This window comes from Trachinotus anak, unplaced genomic scaffold (genome assembly GCF_046630095.1).
Source record: "Trachinotus anak isolate AG129_WGS33_773 ecotype Australia unplaced genomic scaffold, CSIRO_AGI_Tana_v1 ptg000010l, whole genome shotgun sequence".
Classification (NCBI taxonomy): domain Eukaryota; kingdom Metazoa; phylum Chordata; class Actinopteri; order Carangiformes; family Carangidae; genus Trachinotus; species Trachinotus anak.
This window is the reverse complement of record NW_027273861.1, coordinates 22,212,759-22,238,289: the sequence shown is the minus strand read 5'-3', so window position 1 is coordinate 22,238,289 and position 25,531 is coordinate 22,212,759. Positions and strand designations below refer to the sequence as shown.

Genomic DNA, 25,531 nt, shown 5'->3' with positions numbered 1-25,531 from the left:
ATCACACAACATTTTGTATGTTTCTCAACAAATCATTGTGAAAATGTTGGTCTATTTTATTTCTGTGTTTACAAACATTATTTATGTAACAGCATTAAAGCATTAAAACCTTTGCCTGTGTTGTTGTAATCTCAGTATAAAAAGACTTTGAATTTGGGCGTTGCAGGTTCCAGGTTTTGAGGTTACACTTTTGTTAACATTTGGATCACTGACTGTAAATTAATTCGATGGAAACGTTCTGTCCTTCGTCATATTACATGAAATAATCCGTCAACAAAGGTGGGAAAAGGGAGGAATAGGTTCACTGACAAACCTGTGCAAATATGGTTATGTAAACACAGTATTTTGTAGACATTTCTATATAACAGGTATGTAAATACACAAATCTGTGAGGAGGTGTAACACCAATACAAAATGGCTCATTAAATGTGTTTTCAGGCCATTGAACCTTCATCCTTTTTCCCCTCCACTGCATCTGCCTTTTCCTTTCACAATAAATGCATCCTGTTTTCAAGCCAGAATTGACAGTTCATGACCATATACAGCTGAGTTGGACTTCAATGGAAATTGTTACTGTTTTCAAAATGCAACTCCAGGACATGCTGTCTTCCAAAATCTCAACAATCCTGTTGCATTGTGGGAGGCAGAAGACTGTAAGTGCAATGCCAATAAAATCACCAGAGGACAGATTCTTACACTTGTCGCAGCAGCAGTGTGTGAACATTAACATCTGTACAAATCTAGTTCTAGAGAGAAAGAGTGTGTAAAATATATATATATATATATCTGCGCTCTTAATTTTCCAAAATGTAAACATATACAGATTAAAAGAAGAGGTTCATGCTTTAGTCCACAGCGTAACAGACTCCTCCAGTCCTGCAGGTGGCGACCTAAAAGCCTCGAGTATCCCTCCGCGGCGGAGGAAGACAGCAGCATGGTGTCATGACCAGGGAGGGACCTTGGATGTTCCGCAGCTTGTCAACTTTATAGAGATGCCACTTTTTGCGCAGTTACTCAGATCATCTACTCGGAACAACAGAAAGTAGTTATCGACTTCAAGGTGAGTCTCACTAGTCCGCAGGTTGCAACTGAGGAAACAAACCTTAGTCATCGACACTGACCGTCCGGATCTGCCAACATGCGTCTCTGCACCGTCAGTCATTTCCTCCATCCCGCTACATCCAGTGCATTCATTTAGCACATCTGTGGATAGCTCAGAGGACTGGACTGAGACCTGCAGGACGTTACTGAGTCGTGACGACCTTGACTCAACCTGTTTGCAGTTGCATGCTGGGACTACAATTTACTGTAGTTTCCTATAAGTCAGCACTTCCTACAGATAATGTGCATTTGTCTCTGTGGTGAGGGAGTCATTTGGATCTTTCACTTAAGTAGAAGGAGTAGTTATGTCTTAATGTTAAATAATCCATTATATATAAAGGAGTTCAAATCCTATTTATCCTATAAAAGTGTATTCATATCACAAAAATGCACTTCAGTATAAAAACTGAAGTACTTCATGCAGAATGTCCTAGTTCACTCTGTTGTAAAAGTTTAAAATTGCATAAATGAAAAATATAGGTAAAGTACCCCATATTTATACGTTAGTACATTACTGGAGTAAATGCGTTAACTTTGCACCACTGATTTTTACTGTAACAAACCATTATTTTCATACCCCTTACATAACAATTAAAGAGCAAAGAGGAAAATGCCCTTCCTGTTTTCTCTAAGCCCAAAATGATGTCTCCAAAATACTTGTCTTGTTCAACCAACCGCCCAAATCCTCCCTTGATGAAGTTATTAATGTTAAGTTTCTGTTGAAACTGTTTTAGAGAGGTGCTGATACAACCGTGTGGTTATTTTGGAGGATGTAGTGGTGCTGTTGAATTGTGTTTTACTGTACTGCTGGGTTTATCTCTTATTTTGTCCTCTCCATTTATGTCAATGAGGTAAGGGTAAAATGTAAAGAAATGTTGATTTAAAGCCTCTATAAAACAGTTTCAACACAAACTAAACATTATAACCTTCATGAAGGTAGGATTTATTGCAGGACATTAAAAAGAATTAGCATTTAACAGTTGTGGATTAAGATTCTGTTGATCGACAAATTGTTCCAGCTCAGCTCTTGTTTGATCTGTTCTCTAACAGAGCACTTCATCTGGATCTATCATGGAGCCTGTCATGCATCAGGTTTGGCCGAGAGTCCTCCAGCGCCTTCGCAGAACCCCAATTCTTCCAAAGAGGAACCATTCAGGCTGTGCTGACCACACCACAGCTCCTGCCTCCGCTCACTCCAGACATGTCAGACCCACCCTCCTGGTGTCACGTCTCTACCAGCCGTCAAGCCTGCGTGACGTGGGGCAGGAGAGCCGACTGCAAGGAGAGATGACCTGTAAGAGTCAGAGGCTCATGCAGCAGGCTGGGCTCATCCATCCGTCCAACCCCGGGTGTTACTACTACCTTCCTGCCACCGTCCGCTCCATGGAGAAGCTGGTGAGACAACATATTGATTTTGTCATGGGAATGATTCAGCTCCAATAAGTCACCATGGGTCATCTCGTGGTGCCATGTCCACAAGAACGATTCTCTATAGAGCTTCTTCTGACATGAATATGTGTCCCCGCAATACAAGACAGATCAAAAGGTGAACTGAACTGATTCAGAGACTAATTCATGATAATATTGTATCTTATTATATTTGGTATGTTTTTCTTTTGGAGAATTTGGAGATTCATTTGTATTGTTTACAGTTGCTTTTCTAATTGGATTTTGATGACTTTCTCTCTTTCATTGACACTAAATAACATCTGTTTAATTGTTGCTTATTTATTTCTACTTCTTCGAGGAGCTAACAGGGATCCAAATAAAAGGATTAAGAAAATAAACCATATGCATATGGTGCATTTGGTCTATGACAGGTTAATAGGAGCTCACAATATGTCTGACAGTCATCCATGACTATAAATTAGAGCAGAGGTTCCCAAACTGTCTGGCTGTTGACCCTTCAAAACAAAGCAATTGTCTTTTTTTGGCCCCTTGTAACAAGTTATGTCTACAGATTGTGAACAGTTAGCCGAAGAGTAATTTTCCTCTTCAGATTAATTTATTAACACAATTTTCAGTGGCCCAAGTAGTTACCTTTATCCATTAATCAATGCATAAAAAAAAAAAAAAAGATCAGAACCATGACTGAAAAACAGTTTTGTGTTGCAGAAATACGTTTTTCTGGTTTTATATCCTGTTAATCATCATGTGGCCCCAGACATTTATCCTCTGACCTGGAAACCACAGCTTTAGAACATATGTGGGATGAACTAGGGTGTGAGGATGAGTATATGTTCTCATTTTGGTTCCATAAAACGCAAGAGCTGCTGTCTTTACTCAAAAGGTGAGAGTGATTGACCAAGAGATGCAGGGGATCGGTGGGCAGAAGGTGGACATGCCCAGCTTGTGCTCGGCTGATCTCTGGAAAACCAGCGAGCGCTGGGACTTGATGGGAAAGGAGCTGCTCCGTCTGAAAGACCGCCATGGGATCGACTACTGTTTGGGTCCCACGCATGAGGAGGCGGTGACGACTCTGGTTGCTCATCAGGCAAACCTCTCCTACAGACAGCTCCCTCTGCTCCTTTATCAGGTAAAAGTTCAACCTGTTATTATCACCAGTGTACTTGTTGCTGTAAACTGCAGTTTTACATCAAGATTTCATTTTTATAAAACAGATTACTCGCAAATTCCGGGATGAACCGAAGCCGAGGTTTGGTCTTCTTCGAGGGAGGGAGTTCTACATGAAGGACATGTACTCATTTGATGTGAGCGAAGAAGCAGCTCGCCAGACCTATGAATCTGTGTGCCAAGCATACACCCGGCTCTTTGCCCGGCTCGGCCTGCGCTGCGTTCAGGTGCAGGCAGACACGGGGAATATCGGCGGTAAACTCTCCCATGAGTTCCAGCTGCCTGCAGACATCGGTGAGGACAGGCTTCTGGTCTGTGGGAACTGCTCTTTCTCTGCTAATGTAGAGACCATGTCATCAGACAGAACTGACTGCCCACAGTGTAAAACAGGCACACTGGTAGAGTCAAAGGGTATAGAGGTCGGCCACACCTTTTACCTAGGGAAAAAGTACTCTCAAGTATTCAATGCCTCCTTCAGTAATGCCCAGAACAAGCCTAGTATAGCTGAAATGGGCTGCTTTGGTCTTGGAGTAACCCGTATTCTTGCTGCAGCCATTGAGGTATTGTCAACAGAGGAGGGGATCCGCTGGCCAGGGCTTCTCGCCCCTTACCAGGTTTGTGTTTTACCGCCAAAGAAGGGCAGTAAAATGGATGAGGTGGCAGTCTTAGCTGACAACCTGGTTCACACTTTGGGAGAGGCGCTGCCTCATTTGAGAGGTGAAGTAGTCCTTGATGACCGCACACAGATGACCATTGGAAAGAGACTGAAGGATGCCAGCAGACTGGGCTACCCGTACGTTATTGTAGTAGGACAGGGCGCTTTAGAGGAAACACCCAGGTTTGAGGTGATCTGTCAGCAGACAGGTGAGACGATGTTTCTCGGTGAAGATGGATTATTAGATCTACTGAGAAGAGTGGAAACTGTATGAATTACGACTCTGAATGTGGAAATAGGTGTTTTTATTTAATGTTTGTGTATATTGTGTAGCAAGCAAAAAATGTGTATCAATAAGGTGGTGGGAAAACAAGTTTTGTACATTTTGTCTTATGTTAGTGAGGGGATGGGAAGGCTTTTTTCCTGGTTCTATAAGTTACTGTCACAACAAAAGCTTTGTAATGAACCTTAGGATATGGGATTACATTTTGTTTCCATGATGTAAGAACGTCGCCGGTTTGCTGTTTTGTGGCCTTTTTGTTTCTGTACCAATAAAAACATAAATCCACAGATGTCACAAAAATAATGGTCATTAGGTATTGTGCTTTAATATGCACTTGCATCTGTAACATACAAATGCTGCCATAGTACTCACTCTCTTGTCTTTCCTGTCTGATCTTTATTAATAGTAGGCTACACTATTAGATCGGACTGATCACATCCAATTGAGATGCTAGTTTCTGGTCAAGTTTTTTTTTTTTTTTTAACGGCAGTTACAGTTTACATCCAGTTTATCTAAAATTAGGCAAGCAGACCATGGATGTATTCTAAGACCAGCTGGTCTTAGAATACATCTGATAGACTGATATGAAGCAGCCAGCCCCCTCTGTTGGCCAAAAGGATAACATTAGAAGTCTGCTCCTCTTCTCTGATACTGGTCTTTTTCTTTCTTTCATAAAAAAATACATCGCAAGTAAAAGTCCTGCATTCAGAATTGTGTTTTTTGTGAAAGCACAATCACCGTTACAGAGCTAAAAAGTCATTAAAAAGTCACATTTTATCTAAATTGCCATCGTTGTTCCTGAAAGTTGCTGGTCAACGTTGATTTCAACTACTGTTCATTCTGATGGGGAGTTCAATCTGTTTCATATTTGTTGAATTAATCACATTTTGTATGAAAAATCTCACCTGCGAACCAGTGTAGATACTGTAGTTATTATTAAGGTGGAATAAGTAGGTTTTACCTTTAAACTGCTCTTCACCAGGCTAAAGTAAACGTTCAGTTATAGGTTTGATTATAAAATTTCATATTCAATATCTAGAGGGAAACGGAACGAATTTTAACAGGACTGTGTTTTTGCACGGAGCGCTATCTGTGTAGTACCGACTGTGCACATGTGTAAACAAGGAGCTGGATAAATTGTACAATAAGTAACGCGAATAGGTGTGATGTGTTAGGAGCAGTTCAACCTCATTTCATAGTTGATTTAAGATTTTTAAACAACTAAAGCGAGATTTTGGCAGAAATGGCGTCTCCGGCGGGGCAAGCCGACAGCGACGACGGCATGGACGAGTTTATGGACAAATTTAAGACCCAGAGATATAAACATGGCTTCAGCGAAGACAGCTGGGAAGAGGTGACCCTAACATGTAGAATCTATCGGCTGTCAACTTTAGCCAGAAAGTTATTTCCATGTCAAATGTGCTGTTACAACTTCAGTGTCGTTGCCGTCGTTAGCCGGCGAGCTACGAGGCAACGTTTCTGTCCAGCCGCAGTGACCTGTCTGTTTCTGTCTCATCCAGGAGTTTAATAAAATACCCATGTTCATGAAAACAGCCCCCGAAGAGATTGACCCAGATAAATACCCCGAACTAGCTTGTCTCCAGGCCATTATCCACGATGAAGACAGGCCCCCGGAAGGTAAGCGGACCACAACTTAAAGCTCCTGTTTGAGTTGTTTTATCAGAAAATGCATCTGTAAATTTTATAAACTGTTAATGATTGAGTTCATTCCTCCTCCCCCAGAACAAGCAAAGAGTCTGAAAGATGAGGGAAACGCGTTTTTCAAAGAGAAAAACTACCAAAAGGCCATACTGTCCTACACAGCAGGTCTGAAGAAGAAATGTGGAGACCAGGAGCTCAGCACTGTTCTTCTCACCAACCGGGCTGCAGCACACTTTCATCTGGGTGGGGATTTCCTATTTACATGCCATACAGCTTTGGAGGACACACATGCATTCCTAGCACCAGGGATATGGATTGTTATGCATATGCCTACAAAGACGGACGCTAATGTATTGTCCATGTAAAAATAAAGGCTGTGTTTTTTGCTTAATTTGACACAGGTAACATGCGCTCTGCACTGAACGACGCTGCAGCTGCAAAGAAGATCAAACCAGACCACCTAAAAGCCTTGCTCAGAGGTGTGTAACATAAAGGTTTTTGATCTGTAACAGTCTCTACTATGTACATGATTATTTATGCACTGCATCACTGCACTATATCATTGCACTACATGGCACTGGCCTTTTATAAAAAGTTGTTTACATTACATTTATATTTTATATTTATATCTTTATATTTTTTTATTTGCACCGTGGGTCAGAGAAGACTGAAATTTCAATTGTGCTGTATGTCCTGTATGTGTAGCATAATTGACAATAAAGCTGACTTTGACTTTTGACTTTGACATAACAATGATGATATGAATTGTAGACATTATTTATCATGACAAAATATGACTAAATTGCTGATATTTGAGCATTTACAGGTTTTCTCCATGTTGGCTTTAGATGAGATTTAGAGTCCATTCTTTCTAAGTTGATACAATCTAATGCAATATGTATGTATGTACGTAAAGTTAGACCACGACAGAGGCAATCATAAGAAACTACAGGAATGTAAGATTATAACCATGTTTAAAGATGTAAATGTAAATAACTTGTATATGTTAATGCAGGAGCCCAGTGTTGTATGGCGCTGCGTAACTTTTCGGAGGCCGTCCAGTGGTGTGATGAAGGGCTTAAAGCACATCCCACCGACAAGAAACTGCAGGACCTGAGGGCTGCCGCAGATAAACACAAGGTACAGTCACTACTGAGTTCAGCTGACTTTGAACTGAAGGCTTTAAATGGAGGGTGTGTTGCATTGCTGGCATTTGTCTGTATTATTCTGATACTAATTCAGTCCTACATAAAGCCCTGTCCATGTTCTGTTCCTTAGAGAGCCGCAGAGAGAGATGCCAGGAAAGCCAAGGCCAAAGAAAAAAAGTTGCATGGTGAAAAAGAAGCTCTGCTGGCTGCCATAAAGGTAGGCATCCTCTTCAAAACCGAGAGGCAAATGAAACTCTGGTCTGGTCCTGGTCTTTGTTAATCCTTTCACTCCTGCTTCCTCACTACTAGCTACTACTTCATTTGTCTGCCTCTCAGAGTATCACAGCATTTGTGTGCTTCACACAGGATCGAGGTATCAAGCTTCTCCAGTCTGCGAAGCCTCATCAGTGTGGTTCAGACAATGAAGATGAGGATGAAGGCTCCTCTGCAGCGATTTCACAGCTGAGCCTGGACGGCCTCAGCTCTCAGGAGGCCACGGGGGCTCAGGTCTTCCTGGACGAGCAGGGCTCTTTGCACTGGCCCGTTCTCCTCCTGTATCCTGAACACCAACAGAGTGATTTCATCTCAGCTTTCTGTGAGAGCAACTGGTAAGCTCTTCCTGTTCTTTTTTTGTTTTGATATTGAGTGTTTCTCTGCTCATTACATAACCAAGATCTACCTGGAGCTAACTGAAAAATTACATTTCATTTTGCTGTGTTTTCTGTATCTACTTATTATGCGTGGATTGGATTGGCAAGAATTGTTAGTGGTGATATACTTCAATGGGAGATGTCCTGGGACTAGAATACTTATTACATTATTATAGACTCTGTTGATTGATGGGAGGCTATGTAACTTTTTAAGAGAAGAGGTGACACAATTTTCCTCATCTGGTGTGCCTAATAGCTTATAGTGCACAATATTAGCAAAGCTAATTTGTGATGTAATGACCACTTGTGGCCACAGGGGGGCACTGTTAAACAAAAGTTACATAGCCTCTTTTTAAATATTTAGGTATGTTCAATTTTATAATAGTGTACTATATATATATATATGAAGAAATTTAAAAAGATATATAAAACACTTGTTTAAATACAACATTAATAAGTAAGAAGTTCATTTTATTTAATCACACTGTGAAGATAACTGGAAAAATGACTCTTGTATCTTTCTATTTGTCTTGACTTCTTCAGTTTTGTGGATCACCTGGCTGTCATGTTTGGAGAAGAACTCCCACCCTGGGACACAGACAGAAAATACCACCCACAAAATCTGCAGGTTTGTATGTTCAGCATCATTAAGCAGTCCAGTCACACATAGAATATGATTTTGTTCTTTTTTTTTTTTCTTGTGGTTGTTTACCACCACAAATGTCAGGAATAATTCAGACCATCGTCCTGAATAAATTAAGCTACTCTGTGATTAATATTGTCTTCATCTGCATTCTTAAATTTCTTTTCTTACAAACCATAGCAGGACTACATTATTTCCACATTCTGATTAACTCAATACAGTAGTATATTCTGTTACAGCTATATTTTATATGATGTAGATAAGTAATTCAACTACTGTTTTCTGATCATTACAAGCAGTAAATAGTCAAGAGTACAACTGTCAAACAGTGATTATATTTCATTACCAGAAACAGGGAAGTAATTTCAATAAATTACAATAATCAATTTTTAACCCTAATTGACCACATTTGACCTCCCTTCACTTTTTAGCTCTACTTCGAAGATGAAGAGCAGGAGACACTCTACCAAGTAAACCCAGAGATGTCACTTTTAAAAGTGCTGCAGCATAAAAGGTAAATCCATTGAGATAAAGTGTGGTTTCCATAAAGTCTGTTTTCATTTTCATTTATACCATGGCCACTATTGATTGCTTAATTTCAGTTAGCTTGCAGGTGTCCATTATGTTTTTTTAATTTACATTTTAACCAGATTTTTAGGACTAAAATAAATTTTATATTTTGGGTATTAAAACAAAGCAGCCTTAACACCTAAATTTAATCAAATAATAATAACACTTATGCAACTTTGGGTCATTTTCTACTGCCTCTGTGTTCATGTTGCCTTAATATCTTTATTATTGTAGTTATTATTTAGTTATCTAGACTCAAATTGGTATTTTAATGATGTCGTAGTTTCTGCAGGCATTTATAATTTACACAGTTACCTAATGAGAACCATGGAAATTACCTATTAAATTCTTTCTGTCAGTTAGAGTTTCCTCGTTCAGCAAGCAACAGGGAGGAACACGTGAAATGTTTAATTTGACGACACAGACTACATCACAGTTTGTCAGGTGGCCATGGTGTTATCTTAGACATCGTTATGTTCCCTGTATTATTGGTAATTGTGTCTTGGTGACAGAGGCTCGGTACATTAACTTCCATCACACTCTTAATGTTGACTAGCTGTCTGTTCTGTTCTGTTAACAGGTTTCTTGTTAAGGCAGGTACTCCCAGCTTCATTGTTCTGGTAAATGGCTCGTCTTTCAGGAAGCAGTTTTTAACCGGAAAGAAAATAAAAGGATTGTAAAAACAATGCCCTTCAAATCTTGGACTTTTAATACGCAAAATTCTCATTTCTTCCCCTAAAGACTGACTTTGTCTTTGCAAAAGATGCCAGGGCAAATTTGTATGTATCTTGTGCCCAAGAGCTCGGCACACAGTGTGACAACAAAATGACTATAAAATAAACAAGTTCTCTAAAAGTTATCCGTGTGGTTTATTTGTGTATCTGTCTGTTCAGAAATAAAACTCCAGGTTGAGAAAAATGAATTTGTAAGTAAATATCAAAAAATGTTGACATTTAAAAGACTAGTGAATTTCTTCCTAAACAGTGCAGTTTTTCCTTGAATCTGGTGCAACAAGTCTCAGTGTTGGTCAAGAAGAAAAGCCACATAATGTTAAATTCAGCTGCATTATCCACTACGGAAATTAATTTGGATTTCATATTAAAATGAATTGCCTCAGGCATGCTTGACAAACGACTGAGTGGAAAGTGAAAGTGAGAGGTGTGAATACCTTTTGCTTTCAGAAGAAATCTTTGTGACTTCTTCCAGGATATAATGATACATACCATACCAATGACTCGTGTCACTTCTTTAAGTGTGTTTGGATGCCACAGTCAGTGTGCAGAGAACAGTTTTTCTATTCAATTTTCAATTCAATTTATGTGCATAGCGCCGAATCATAATATACATTAACTCAAAGCCCTTTACAGAGTTAAGTTGAGGGTGGAGGAAAATATGCCTTTTAACAGAAAAAAACATCCAACAGAACTGGGCTGAGGGTGAGCGGCCGTCTGCCTCAACCGGTTGGGTTGGGAGGAGAGAGGAGGAGTGGGGGTTGGGGCAGGGTGGGGACCAGGAACAGCTGTATATACTATAGGTAATGGTGTTATCAATAATAATAATAATAACAGTGGTAATAATAGTAATAATGAGTTGTGGCTGCTCCAGATATATAGATAGAGAGAGAGAGAGAGATGGTTGGTATAGTTTCCTGTATTGCTAATATGCTACAGTTCATAACAATACACTGCTCAGCCTGGCATGAGCTCCCTAAAGCTATGTTTGTGTCACGATGTGTGTTATCAGTGTGTTTTGATACGCTTCTGCCAAGTCGAGTGTTTATCTGCCTGAATCAAATTTCCCTGTAGTATACAAGCAATTTACATAGTTGTAAAAACATTGGGTCTAAAGCAAGAATAGCACATAGAAGTGACTTTATTCACAGTTTCCTCACATCAGGACATGAAGGTCTGCAGTGCAGAGCAAAGCAAATGAATGAAACTTGCCCACAAACAGACTGAACCACCAGCCTTATATGGTGTTAATGTTAATGTCAAATGTCATTAAGGAACATCTCATGAAAAGATGTCACTCAACAGGTCGAAACAATAAGAGAGGTTGTGTTTCTGACTTGGAACACTGTACAAATAAACCTAAGATAACAACTGTGATCAAAATGACTATAATTACCTTAAAATGACTATCATTATATTATATTATAGAATCCTGGATATTTTTGGTTACCGTAATTATTCTATATTTGTGATTGCTTTTATGAAACACAAAATAATTCAGCTTATTGTGTTGTTACAGAAAACTATTCCAAATGATTATATCACTGCTTAAATACATGGTGTAGCAAACAAACAACAGCATAACCTGAGCTAAATCAAAATTCTTTCTCAAAACAAATCAGCCCAATGAGCAGCCACAAATCTCAGTATGAAGTCACGATGACCCTTTGTTGCCCCATAATGACAGCAGGAGCTGGGTTTGCAGTCGTCATCACCACTTTTTCACTTTGTCATTATGGGGTATTGTGTGTAGAATTTTGTGGTAAAAAATGAATTTAATCCATTTTGGAATAAGGCTGTAACATAAAATGTGGAAAAAGTGAAGCGCTGTGAATACTTTCCGGATGCACTGTAGAACCTTTAAATGGGGCCACCCCACAGGCAAATCAAGAGGCACTGACTTAATGACGTATCAGGGATTCTGCATTTCATTAAAATATCAATGAAATGTCCTCAGTGAGGAATGCAGAAATTGTATTACTCTTTGACCCCGCCCCCACATAAGGAGCTATTGAGTACAAATGAACTAAATAAAAACAAAAACAGTCTGGCAGTATAGACTTGCTTGCAAATTTCATTCTCAAAAAGTTGAATGCTTCCTTTCCTCAGTCAGGCTACTCAAGTTGAAAGTAGTTTGAGCCGTCATTTTCAATGGCTGTGTGGTTTACGCTGTAACAGGTCTCATCCAGATTTTATATTGGACATAAAGTTTAAGATCTGAAACATTCATCTGGGTGTACACAAACATTTAATGGCCTCACAGCGCCCCACTCACTGTTCAACATTTTTAACCTTTGGTTCCTGGAGCACAAGAATAAGAAATGTGAATAGTTAAAAAGAGTTGGGTTCTCTTTTAAATACACAACCCATGATTATAATATAGTGTTTCATCTGCTGCAGAAAAATAACAGACTAAAACTATAAATGCTAAAGTAATTACAGAAGCTTACACGGGACTTTACTAAAACAATCATGTAAACTTGAAGATGTCATTTCACACATGCATGTGTTCTAGGATTATACTGGACCTGACTTCATGAATATGAGCAAAGGATGAGAAGCAGTCGACAGGTTCCATTTGAAAGTATTTCATCTTTTGCTTGCAGTCAGTCAGGTGTGAGTAGTTATAGTTAACTGGTTATATTTCTACAGATTAAGAAAGCGTGGGCTACATACAGGTCAAATCCCATCATATTGTCTTGAATAAAGCAACAAACAATTCTAAATCAGAATCAGTGCATCAATACATTCTGACTTTAAATATATAATCATGTGAGAACAAACCAAGGAGATTAGATTAACTACTTAACAACAAAATAAACATGATGAACTGAACTACTCACTCGACACACTCAGGATCAAAGGTGAAACGATGGAGAGAAGCAGCTCAGCTTAAGACAGAAAACAGAGAATGAGCTCAGGACACAGAACAAAGAAAACTCAAGGCACCTGTGTGACCTGTCCAGTCAGCAACACCTGTGCTGCTCTTCGGCCCGGTGGTCATGTGACCTCACTTCCCACAGTGTGTGTCATTTAAGTAAAAGAATTTAAATTTAGTCCTTCTTGTGACTGGTGACCTGTCCAAGGTGTAGCCCCCCTCACCCAGTGTCAGTTGGGATTGGCTCTAGCCCCTCTGTGGCCCTAAAAGGATCAATGGTATAGCTAATGAATGAATAATTGAATCCTGGTCACGCTTAATACAATATTTACACATTCATACACGTTCAAAGAAAAAAATATTTTGCTTAGAATCATAGTTTGTGTCAGATCTTATGTTTTCCCACCAAAAGGTTTTGTATAATTAATAATCTCATTAATTTAATAATTAACATTTAATAAAATACTGTGTCATAACTTGACAGAGGTGAGACGGTTTGACTAGGAGCTGGAAAGTTAGTCAACTTTATTTCTAGAGCTCATTTAAACACAGCCTGAGCTGAAACCAAAGTGCTGTACAAAGGACAATTAAAATAAATAAAGCAGTAAAACAAATGTATAAAATTAGTAAAACACAAGGAAATCAAAGTAAATATACTGTTTAGAGAAACATACACATATTAACAAGACCAAGAAAATGACAAGGAGCAAATACACAGTCATAATTATGTGAATGAAAGGATGTGGAGCAGCTCTGCAGTCTCAGATCTTTGACTGCAGGGTTTGACATCTGAACCTGTACAACAGTGAATCAAACCACCTCAGATATTCAGCCATGTTCATTGTCTCCTTATTCAACAGCAACATTTACTTTGTACCGACATTAAGAGTCTGCTGCCCCAGTTCTGACACTCACTTGTATTTAAGGGTGTTTTCAGTATGGAGAGATGGTGACGGAGGTGTGGGTGGAGGTCTACGGGTCAGTGGTCGGCTCCTGTGCAGAAGAGAAGAGAGAGGTTTAGATTCACTTGACTGGACGATTCATACCAACAGGAAATTTTATCAGATTTCAAATGATAAAAAGAAGCGGGAATTTTAAATTAGAGGAAATACTAAGAGTGAATCATTTGTTTCTGAATCACTAAACTTTGCTGTGATAAGTTCAACAAGCTTTTGGTTTAAGTTGACTGATTTTTTGTCCACTTCATCGACCACATCTGTCCAGGTTTTTACAGTATTTTACAATCACAGGGTCAAAACAAAACTAAATACACAGGTAAAATTATCCAGCAGTTAAGTGTTGGTTGGATTATTGTTATGAATCTGATAATAAGGTTATTTTTCTCACCCTGATGTTCACACAGTGAAAAGGGAGCAGGATCAGGAGGATTCCTCTTTACAGTGTGTATTTGTGTGTAGGAGGGAGGGAAACATTTTAACAGTGACCATGCTGGACAGTTTCTTCCCGTCTTTTGTTTCCCCCCACTTCTTAAATATATTTTCTTCTTCTATGATGGAGGCTACAGTATCTGTCTTTTTCAGTTACAGAAAGTATATTTACTCATGTACTATACTTAGGTACAAATTTGAGGTACTTCACTTGAGTATTTCCATTTCCTGCTTTTATATACTTCCATAGTAAGTGCTTACTTCAAAGATTAAGATGACCAGTATATACTGAAAACATATACATTATGATACATACAAAGATTAGACAAAAAACTAAAAATATTCCAAGTACAAGTACAAGTACAAGCCTTTCATTCAAAAAAACCTTAGAAATATAATCAACAAAATGTACTGACAGTGTGAGCAGTAAATGTCACTCTGCAGTAAAATGATATTTTATTTAACTGGATTGTTAATACTGATGCACCAGTGTTTCAGATGGAGCTGGTTCAACTACCTTAGAAACAGGTAGATAGTGTTGTCGTGCTCTGCCCCTCTGCCTGGATTGTATTATTTCCCTTTTATTTTGAAATGTCTCCCCTTGTGTGTATCTGTCCTGTTCCCTGAAGAAACCTCGAGCCTCTGGTTTTTGTAGCTGGAGTTTGGTTTTGTTGAGTTTGGTTCACCAGAGTCTGGAGCGTTTGGCTTCCTGTTTGAACTTGTGTTTTTTTACCAGCCTGTTTTTGCTTATTTATTTAATTTTTTTAGGTTTTCTTTTCAGGATGTTTTCACTTATTAAACTACCTTCACCACACCTTCCTGCCTTTGTGTGCGTCTGCTTTTAGGTCCTGAAATCCTTATACTGTAATAAATTTAATCCAGTGTTTTCCAAACTAGGGATTGGGCCACTCCAAAGGGTCTGAGGGGTCACGAGAAATAAGAGGATATTGATTATTAAGGTAATTCACAGTATGTAGACAGTGTTAAGACACACATTACTATAAGGACAAATTGCATTTTGTTTGGTGCAAATAAATAAAAAAGTTTTAAAGAAGCTTGAATCTGCTGGATTGCGGCCTTTACAGTCTTTAGACTTTGTGCTGTCTCATTGAAGAGACAGCGCAATAACGGACAATAACGCATTTAAATGCTGCATTGACATTAATACATGAGTAATAATAATCCAAGAAGTAAAACTGACATTCATTTGAGTGGCTGTAGCTTCAGCTGATTGAAACTACCTAACTGAAGCCTAGTGATTTTTTTTTTTTACATTAGTCCTCAGCCCTTGTTTCTTGAACACACATATTCAAATCATATTAACTTTCTAACTATAACTCTTATTTTAAACAACTTTTAGATCATTTCACAGTGTAATTTGCTTTTATACATGAGTTGTGCTGCTTTAAAATCTCTTTAAAAATCAAGCCTTTTGTTAAAAAGTGATTCAGTTTGGTCTCAATGAAGTTTTTTTTACAGTTCTTGTAGCTCTGTAGTCAAGAATACAGATGTCACAGTATTTGTTGTGTGTATTTCCCAACTCTTCCACAGAGTTAGTAATGAATGGAAAAATAAGTGAATAACATAAAATGTATAATGAAACCTGACTTGCTTTATACAGTGTTGTAATAAAACTTTAACACCTTTGCTTTGAGATAATTTATATGTGGATGACATACAATAATTTAACGCTCACACCATGTAATTTTCAACACAGGGCTTTTACATTCAAATTCAAAGGTGTTTTACTGGCATGAAAATTTTAGAAAACAACACGCATTGCCAAAACATCAAATACAATGAACAACACCAAGATCAATACACATGTATATATCAATTAAATATTTACTGTATATTTCTTGTATATTATGTGTATATTTTGCTTGTAGTTGAGTTCTGTTTACAGTCTGCTAGTAAAATTCCCTCCTCTGTTTAAATAAATACATCTCTCATATAAAATTTGCTGTAAAGATTAAAGCAACATATGAACATTCTATTGGAACTCAGAGAGTTCTATTAGAACTGAGGGTTCTATGACATCACAGTGACAGCAGTCTGCAGACACAGTAGAGTTCTCATTTCAGACTTCAGTTTAGTTTTATTCTCCACAGCGAACAGACGCAGTATCTTTACTAAAATACAGCTATGTCGAGAGAAAGAGAGCTCAACAAGAAAACAAGAAAAGGAAAAGTGCAAAATGCAAAGCAAGTAAACAAAGCTCATCTGAAGATGTCTGAAGACAGACAGGTAAGAAAATGAAATGCAGTTTACAGAAGGATCAGCTGTTAACTAGTTTTGTATTTAGAGATTAATTTAAAAAGGTTAATAACCTTCACAATATGAAGAACTGAATAAAACAGAATAATCACCTTCAGAAAATTATCTTCCTCTTATTATTGTTGTTTAATACAAGAAAATAATATATTTAGAAAATGGTTTTGTTTTTTTTTTAAATCACAAAAAAAGCATATCCCTACATTATCAGGACCTAAACAAAACTTGAACATTTTAGCACAAGAAATTTACAAGTTATGATGTACAATGATCACACAGGAACCAGAATAATTATTGAACATATTACTGCAGACCAAATGTGAACAGAAATAACACTGATAAGACTGGAGACAGTCTTAAGTATTTCAATTTTGAAATATTTGAAATTGGGTTCTGTGAGTGCTTACATGCTTGTCTTTCCCCACTAGAGCACATCTTCAAGAGTCATGGATGAAGAAATGTCGGACATGGACAATATGGCGGACACTTTCGTCTCAGACATCATGGGACAGGCTGCTATGAATGTCAATGAGCTGATGCAGTCAATCCACCGCTGGGATTCAGTGGCACGTGCCATGTCTGAGGGTAAAAATAAAACCTCAGCTGGTTCTTACACTGAACAGAAGGTGCAGCAACATCTTGAAAAATTTTTCACCATGAGGCGAGTCTTTGCGGAGCATCGTGGCGACGTTCCAGAGGAAGAAGAGGCAATAAACGCTACAGCTGCCTGTGCACAGGATGAGGATGTGATGTCATTACAGTTAACAGAATTAGCTAACAAACCAAGAAAACCGTTAGCCAAGCGATTATTCAAAAATATGAAGTTGGCGTGGAAGAGCCACTTTGGCAAAAAGCACAGTAGGAAAAACAAGGACGGTTCAAAGGAAAAAGAAGAAGAGGACATGATAGAGGAGGAGATAGGGGAAAGCACATCTTCTGCCTCCACCAGCTTCAGTCTATCACCCAGTCAGGTAAATGAGGTTGGTCAACCAAAGGGCCAACCACTGGCCAAAACTTTAACAGATGAGGAACAGATGAGACATGATGAGGTCCTGAGAGCTGCTACTGACACTAAGGGGGAGAGATCTGTCCCTGATCTGGCAGAGAGTTGCTCCCAGGCCTTTGTAAAAATCTCCAGTCCAACTTCCATGGACCAGACCACTGAGGTTCTGCCCATTAATTGCCAGAAGGAATTGAAGAAGACTAAAGCTGATTCCATACAGCCAAGCAACTCAGAGAAAGAGGAAGATGTCCAAGAAACAGAAGAAGTCAGGATCCCAGAGAAAACATCATCCTCCAGACTCTCGACTGGGTCAGAGGAGAATGTGCAGACAGCTTCATCAGCTTCATCTTCCTCCGCCACATCAGCCATCTATGAGGAACCAAATATGACCACCAGCCAAGTGGTTGAGGATGTTGGAACATTAGAGTCCAAAACCAAAAAAACAGCCAAGGAAAAAATCTTTATAGGGCTAAAGACAGCTTGGAAGAAACACTTTGGTAAAAATATTTCACCAGTTCCACAGAGCCATGAGCTCACTCCTGAAGTGAGACTTGCAGAGGCTGAAGATGACCAGGTTCTGAGGGCTGCTACTGACACTGAGGGAGAGGTGTCTATCTCTGATGTGGCAGACAGTAGTTCTTGCGACTTTGAGAAAATCTCCAGTCCAACTTCCATGGATCAAACAATACAAGTCTCACCCATTAGTGGCCAGGAAGACTTGGAAGAGACTAATGCTGATGGACAGGTAATAAAAATCCTTGTTCAATCAGATATCCAAGAAGAAGAAGAAGAGGAAAACAAAGAAATAGAAGAAGAAAAAGATGAGGAGGAAGATGTCCAAGAAATAAAGGAAGTCAGGACCCCAGCAAAAACATCATCCTCCAGACTCTCTAATGGGTCAGAGGAGAGTGTGGAGACAACTTCATCAGCTTCATCTTCCTCCACCAAATCAGCCATCTATGAGGAACCAAATATTACCACCAGCCAAGTGGTTGAGGATGACAGAACACTAGAGTCCAAAACCAAAAAGCCAGCCAAGAAAAAATTCTTTAAAGGGCTAAAGACAGCTTGGAAGAAACACTTTGGTAAAAATATTTCACCAGTTCCACAGAGCCATGAGCTCACTCCTGAAGTGAGACTTGCAGAGGCTGAAGATGACCAGGTTCTGAGGGCTGCTACTGACACTGAGGGAGAGGTGTCTATCTCTGATGTGGCAGACAGTAGTTCTTGCGCCTTTGAGAAAATCTCCAGTCCAACTTCCATGGATCAAACAATACAAGTGTCACCCATTAGTGGCCAGGAAGACTTTGAAGAGACTAATGCTGATGGACAGGTAATAAAAATCCTTGTTCAATCAGATATCCAAGAAGAAGAAGAAGAAGAAGAAAAAGATGAGGAAGATGTCCAAGAAATAGAAGAAGTCAGGACCCCAGTGAAAACATCATCCTCCAGACTCACTACTGGGTCAGAGGAGAGTGTGGAGACAGCTTCATCAGCTTCATCTTCCTCCACCACATCAGCCATCTATGAGGAACCAAATATGACCACCAGCCAAGTGGTTGAGGATGTTGGAACATTAGAGTCCAAAACCAAAAAGCCAGCCAAGAAAAAAATCTTTAAAGGGCTAAAGACGGCTTGGAAGAAACACTTTGGTAAAAATATTTCACCAGTTCCACAGAGCCATGAGCTCACTCCTGAAGTGAGACTTGCAGAGGCTGAAGATGACCAGGTTCTGAGGGCTGCTACTGACACTGAGGGAGAGGTGTCTATCTCTGATGTGGCAGACAGTAGTTCTTGCGCCTTTGAGAAAATCTCCAGTCCAACTTCCATGGATCAAACAATACAAGTCTCACCCATTATTGGCCAGGAAGACTTTGAAGAGACTAATGCTGATGGACAGGTAATAAAAATCCTTGTTCAATCAGATATCCAAGAAGAAGAAGAAGAAGAAGAAGAAGAAGCTTCATCAGCTTCATCTTCCTCCACCACATCGGCCATCTATGAGGAACCAAATATGACCATCAGCCAAGTGGTTGAGGATATCAGAATACTAGAGTTCAAAACCAAAAAACCAGCCAAGAAAAATGTCTTCAAAAGGCTACAGACAGCTTGGAAGAAACGCTTTAGTAAAAGTATTGCACCAGTTCCACAGAGCTACAAGGTCACTCCTGAAGTGAGACCTGTTCAATCAGATATCGAAGACGGAGAAGATGTCCAAGAAATAGGGTCATGCCCCAAAGTCCTCACCAGGTCACAGGCAAGCGATGAGGTGGAAAACATTTCACCAGTTTCACCAAGCCACGAGGATGAGGCTGCTACCTCTGCTGAAGATGACCAGATCATGGAGATACATTTACAACCAGGACCCTCAGAAGAAGATGGACGTACTGTGTGTTGCCAGGAAAGACATGAATCAACAGCAGACCAGATGTCCACCATTTCCACCATGACTACCATAATAACCAGGTTCTTCCACAGTCTCTCTGACGAGTAAGTCATTTATTTTCCCTCTGACACCCTAGCATAAACTTGAATACATTTTATAACATTTGTGTGCATTATTTCTGTTTCACCTTATGTTTCTGTTTTTTCTCTTTCAGGCAATGGAGGGAAGTGAGTGAGGGCGTTTACAATCGAGGTGTGAAGGACAAGCTGATCGATCTGTGCGTGGATGTGCTGAAGTTCATCGCAGACTCAGTCATAAAAATCATCTTGGAGTCAATTGGTCAGTTATCAACCACATCGTGCATCAGCAACCTTAAGTACCCCATTTCATCTGAGCATCTGCTAGAGATTTTCAACTGTGACATCCAGAGGAGTCTGGAAAACTCCTTCAGTCGGGCTGTCTGTAATACCATCGGTGCAGATATCCCAGCCAGCATTTCACCTGAATTCACAGAGGGGATAACCACTGAGGCTTTTGTGTTGGTCAACCCTGTTCTTTCCATGGCCATACAAGCCTCAATGGATCAAGGATCATCAAGAGCTATTGCTCCTGCCAGGTCCCAGGTGGCAAAGGACAGAGCAGCTAAGACTCTGGCAGGAGCTATTTCGACCATGAAATCCATCCTGACAGGACGAGGAAATGCAGTCAAGAAAAGAATTATGACACAGAAAGCCTCAGAAACTAACAATGAAGAGGAAACACCTGGAACAACAAGAGGAGGAAACAACTGGAAGACTGAACCTGTGTGGAGGTGTTTTAGTGCAAGACAGAGGAGACAGGTCATTCCAGTTCCACTGCAGGATTTAAGTGGATCGAGCAGCTCTCCACAGAGCAAAAAGAAATCCCGATCTCCTCTAGCAACATCCTCCACCACAGAAGACCCGCCCCAGAATAAAGCCACAACGGATGAGGTCTGCAACATCATTTCAAAGGTAAGGATGCTTTACATGGAAATTATAATCAGACCATAATGAAAGTACACAAGAGTAGAAGTGACCAATCTGACAAGATAAAATGACGGATGTTAGTTACATAGAAAGAACCAGTATAGACAGTATGAAGGCTTCATGCTGAGCGGTCTGGGCCATAAGTCAAAGGCTGTTTTTCCTTCCTTTCCTTCACTCGTTGACCTGAAAACAGAAGAATCCTTGTGTTTCAAAGTTTGTGCTTTTTTGTCCTCTGGAACAAAGTCAAATTGTCTTTTACAGTGAGACTTCTTCTCAGGTTGTATTTTTATTGAATTGTAGCCCTTTTTTAACTTTTGTACTGATGTGTTGTTTTTTTATCATTTCTGAAGAAGACTGAGAAGAAGAACGAGGAGAAGAGGAAAACCAAACGAGCTCTGTGGATGCGACTGTTCTGCTGCTGCTCGCTCGAGGAATAACCCGGAGCTTCTCCATCTCTCTCTCTGTCTGTCTGTCCATCTATCCCTCTTTTTCTACCTCTCTTTCTTTGTCTCTCTCTCTCTACTTCTCTCTCCTAACCCTAACCCACCTTTCTCCCACCTACCCCCTCTCTCTGTCTCACTGTCTCTCCCCCTTCCTCACCCCTCTCACCGGAGAAGGGGGGGAGAGAGAGAGAGAGAAGGGGGACTCCATTCCCCTCTCTCCCCTTCTGTCTCCCACCCCCCCCCCCCTCTCTCCCCCTCTCACCAGAGAAAGGGGTGAGAAGGGGGACTCTGTTCCCCTCTCTTCCCTTCTCTCCTTCTTTCTTCACTTCCTCTCTCTCTTTCCCACCTTTCTTCCACCTACCCCCTCTCTCTATCTCACTGTCACTCTCTATCTCTCCCCCTTCCCCCTTTCTCCCCCCTCTCACCAGAGAAGGGGGAGAGAGAGAGAGAAGGGGGACTCCATTCCCCTCTCTCCCCCCCGCCCCCCCTTTCTCTCCCCCTCCCTCTGACCCAGCCGGTTGAGGCAGATGACCGCCCCCCCGAGCCTGGTTCTGCTCAAGGTTTCTACTTGTTAAAGGGGAGTTTTTCCTTGCCACTGTCACCAAGTGCTTGCTCTGGGGTGGAAATGTTGGGTCTCTGTAAATAATCTTTAAAAATCCCCTGAAATAACTTCTGCTCTTTTTTCTCCCCCACCCCTTATCTTACCTTTTAATTAGACTTTAATAAAATTTAATTCAATTAGATATTCTGAAGACTGAGAGTTTTCAATCCGTTTCTTTCTCTCTGATTTCTGATGACCCTGGTTTGATGGACACCTACATAATAAAAGTGAACTGAACATGACTCGCCCCGGTTGAATCATCAGTATAAAAGATAAACAGTAACGGTAGAAAATTGAACCAGTGAAGTCAATAATGACTCCCAAGGTGTTTTTCAGTAAGAAACATCCAATCACAGACCTTCAAGTTCCGGTTTGCACTGTGCTAATGATGAGATGCAGCTACAGATTGTAGAGAGTTGAATAAAATTTCATGAGTTTAGATCAGTAAACCATGTTTGGTAATTTGGGACAGCAAGAAAATGTTGTAATTTAAAAAATGTAAACATAATTTCTAAACAATATGTTTATTTTGGTATAATATTGCATAATACATGTTTGTAAATCATTTGTAGTCTACAGTTTATACTCTTACATTAAAACCAAGCTGAAGCACATGTCATTTCTCTTACCTCCTGCTTTTTGGGGTACAGTTCCCCCATGTGTGATGCTGACCACACCCCCCCATGTGATGTCACAGTAATTATGTCAAGTGACTTTGGTCATGTGCTTCCAGAGCAAGATTACAGCCCAATTGCTTTGACTTAACACTTATCAGGGCAGAAGTTTTATGCTGTATTCTTATGCTGTCCCAAATCACCTGATGTCCCAATATACCTGAATTCACCCTATATGGTTTGTCCATTAGGTGTATTGTATTTCTCTAATTTTGTGAAGGATTGCGACTTTTCTCATGAGACATTAATATTTTGTTTTAACAGATTGCTCTACTGCAAGGGTGGGCAATTATTTTTTCCAGAGCTGTGTTAGAGGGCCAAACCAACAATAACCTGAACTTAACTATGTTCAATACTAATTTTCTCCAACTATAAATAGCAGTAAATTATATAATTTTTATTATGCTGCTGGTAATCAGAAGACTAAGGATATCCCATTACAATAAAGATATAAAATTGTGGAGTAAGTCAAAAATACAAGTCATAAACAGGAAAATAATAATTACATCAGTATTTCATTTTATTTTTGACACATAACTCAGAAATACTGAATAGTTGTTTTGCAAATGTAAGCATTTAATTAACTTTCTAGCGATTTTGAGGGATATGACGTCGCTTGGCAGCCGCTCCCTGGATGCGTTAAGTTTCGTAAAAAATCCTTGTTGGTTTTGCAGTTTAGCAAAGCATCCGACTCCTTGACCCGCTCTTCATCAGACTAGTTCTTGTATTTTTCTGCATGTTTGGTCGCGTAGTGCTGATTTAAATTGTAGTCCTTGGACACAGCGACCTGTGCACCACAAACTAAGCAAACAGCTCTTCCTTTGACTTCTGTAAATAAATATTTTTGCAGTCCATGCCTTGTTAAAAATGCGGCATTCGGGATCAGTCCTTCTTTTTTTTTTTTCGCATGAGCTGACATTTTGAGGATCTGTCGGCAAGCATTCAACTGCACATGCGTCCGTACATAAATAAAAGTCACACTTTCAAAATAAAAGCAGCACAGCGTACAGGGCATGAACTAGTTTTCATTGACATTTCTTGTTTGTTCCCATACGGCCGTAAAATGCCCAGGTCTGCTCTACTGCATAACATTTATACTGCTTCAGGACTAAAGAAAAAAGACAAAAGTCTTGGGTAAGCATTATATTTTGGTAACACATTACTGATATAAAATGGGTTGAAGTTTGTTTTTTGTTGTTTGTTTGCCTTATGATTTTTGTTTTCTTTGTATTTTAATCAGAATGAATCTGAAACCAGTGAAGAGGAAGAATCAGATGATGAATATGACTATCCAGAATATGTTCCAGCTTCAGAAACTGATTATGGAAGATGATGAACCAACAAATATCTTGGCAAACTCAAAATCTGTGGCTGCTAAAGAATCACTAATGGATCACTTTATGGACTTGGGTGACACCAGTGACATCGGTGGAAAATCTGCCAATGAAAAAGCAACAGACAAAACTTCAGGCACAGTCCAATCTACCACTGTAGCCAGAGGAGGGCAAAATTTCAGCTTTTTTTTGCAAGAAAGCTTGTTTCAAAATAGCTCAACACTTCAAAACTCACGTAAATGAAGATGCTGACATAGCACAGGCTCTTAGTCTCCCTGCAGGCTCAAGAACAAGGAAGGAGTTGCTTGAAAAACTTCGGAACGGGGGAACTTTTTGCATAACAATGAAAAAAGGAAGCGGTTCACTTAAAGTAAAGCGAAGAGCTACAGGTGAAGATAAAAACTATGAATATTGTATTTTTTATTTTTGCAACCAGAGCTGTGGAGACATATGAAAAGGTGCTCCTTTAAGCCAGAGGACTATGAAACCCCAGGCAGAAAAAGAGTGCTTGGCCTAGCATCAGTGGTCAAATCAGCATGTTCAAGCACTGTTGGCGATGGAGTGCTAAAAATGTTAAGCCATATGCATGATGATGACATTGCAAGTGTAGTGCGCAATGCCTTCTATGGTTTGCTGAGTCCCTTTACAGCAAACATGGACATGACCCTGCAAAGCATGACTATATCCGCCAAAAAGTCTGTCAGCTTGGAAGATTCCTACTGACCATGCTTAAAACATCTCCAGTCCTAACCTTGGAGGATGCTATAAAACCTCAAAATTTCATGAATGTGATGAAGGCAGTAAAAGAGATAGCTGGATTTGATGAGGATCAGAACTGTTACAAAACTCCAAGCCTTACACTGAAAATCGGACATTCCCTGTTAAAAGTGAGTGACATTGTTCATTGCCATGCTCTCATGGCTGGAGACGAGAATCTCATTAAAATCTCAGAAGCATTCCAGAAGCTTTATCAAGCAAAGTGGTCAGAGTACATATCACACTGTGCCTTGGCCACCATTAGTGATTTGAAATACAACCAACCAACCTACTACTCACTGAAGACATCACAAAACTTCACAAGCATCTAGATGAAATTGCAGAATCAGCAACCACAGCACTGAAGGGGCAAGCAACAGCACGGAACTATTCCAGTCTTGCAAGAACAACACTGACTAAGATAGTCCTCTTCAACAGAAGATGTGTTGGGGAGGTCTCGAAGTTGAAACTGAGGAATTTTCTGGAGTGAGATTGCTCAAACACCAATGAAGAAATGGGTCTATCAGAATATGAGCAGAAGCTATGCCGCTATTTTGAGCGAGTTGAACTGAAAGGTAAAAGGGGGAGAAAGGTAGCAGTGCTACTAACACCTGAAATGGTGAATGCACTCAATCTGATGATTGAGAAGAGAAAGGAATGTGGTGTGCCAGATGAAAATGAGTACTTGTTTGCTGTGCCAAAATGCCTTACTTTTTACAAAGGACATCAAAGTCTCAGACGGTTTGCAGATGAGTGTGGTGCGAAAAAGC

At 39.8% G+C, this 25,531-nt stretch overlaps 3 protein-coding genes across 4 annotated transcripts in view; all 3 read left to right on the top strand.

Moving 5' to 3' along the window:
• Positions 1–233: 233 nt before the first annotated feature.
• Positions 234–4,902, top strand: pars2 (prolyl-tRNA synthetase 2, mitochondrial). Its single transcript, XM_071486205.1, has 4 exons — positions 234–1,060; positions 2,152–2,496; positions 3,392–3,637; positions 3,723–4,902. Exons 2-4 carry the CDS (start codon positions 2,173–2,175, stop codon positions 4,602–4,604), a joined length of 1,452 nt encoding a protein of 483 aa, XP_071342306.1. The 5' UTR covers positions 234–1,060; positions 2,152–2,172; the 3' UTR covers positions 4,605–4,902.
• Positions 4,903–5,676: 774 nt separating this feature from the next.
• The window catches only part of ttc4 (tetratricopeptide repeat domain 4), a 37,956-nt gene continuing 18,101 nt past the window's right edge, over positions 5,677–25,531 (top strand). The window contains exons 1-10 of one of the 2 annotated variants that reach the window (XM_071486206.1): positions 5,678–5,967; positions 6,134–6,251; positions 6,357–6,518; positions 6,677–6,754; positions 7,291–7,415; positions 7,554–7,640; positions 7,790–8,031; positions 8,617–8,701; positions 9,148–9,230; positions 9,867–10,145. In XM_071486206.1, the coding sequence (XP_071342307.1) occupies positions 5,857–5,967; positions 6,134–6,251; positions 6,357–6,518; positions 6,677–6,754; positions 7,291–7,415; positions 7,554–7,640; positions 7,790–8,031; positions 8,617–8,701; positions 9,148–9,230; positions 9,867–9,966 (1,191 nt within the window). In that variant the 5' untranslated portion in view covers positions 5,678–5,856 and the 3' untranslated portion in view covers positions 9,967–10,145. Of the gene's footprint in view, positions 5,968–6,133; positions 6,252–6,356; positions 6,519–6,676; positions 6,755–7,290; positions 7,416–7,553; positions 7,641–7,789; positions 8,032–8,616; positions 8,702–9,147; positions 9,231–9,866; positions 10,146–25,531 lie in introns of those variants that run through there. The other variant, XM_071486207.1, reaches the window with a different exon arrangement.
• LOC139626040 (enolase-phosphatase E1-like) lies at positions 15,279–25,070 on the top strand. The gene is made up of 4 exons (XM_071486187.1): positions 15,279–16,530; positions 16,986–20,050; positions 20,161–20,938; positions 21,304–25,070. The coding sequence occupies exons 1-4, from the start codon at positions 16,429–16,431 to the stop codon at positions 21,388–21,390; spliced, it is 4,032 nt and encodes a 1,343-aa protein (XP_071342288.1). The 5' UTR covers positions 15,279–16,428; the 3' UTR covers positions 21,391–25,070.

Excerpts from the sequence above, each read along its gene's own strand:
- LOC139626040 (XM_071486187.1), top strand. The coding sequence starts at position 16,429 with ATGTCGAGAGAAAGAGAGCTCAACAAGAAAACAAGAAAAGGAAAAGTG. Across the intron at positions 20,051-20,160 it reads TTCCACAGTCTCTCTGACGA|GCAATGGAGGGAAGTGAGTG; the intron begins GTAAGTCATTTA and ends TTTCTCTTTCAG. Across the intron at positions 20,939-21,303 it reads TCTGCAACATCATTTCAAAG|AAGACTGAGAAGAAGAACGA; the intron begins GTAAGGATGCTT and ends TCATTTCTGAAG.
- pars2 (XM_071486205.1), top strand. The coding sequence starts at position 2,173 with ATGGAGCCTGTCATGCATCAGGTTTGGCCGAGAGTCCTCCAGCGCCTT. Across the intron at positions 2,497-3,391 it reads TCCGCTCCATGGAGAAGCTG|GTGAGAGTGATTGACCAAGA; the intron begins GTGAGACAACAT and ends TTTACTCAAAAG. Across the intron at positions 3,638-3,722 it reads TCCCTCTGCTCCTTTATCAG|ATTACTCGCAAATTCCGGGA; the intron begins GTAAAAGTTCAA and ends TTTATAAAACAG.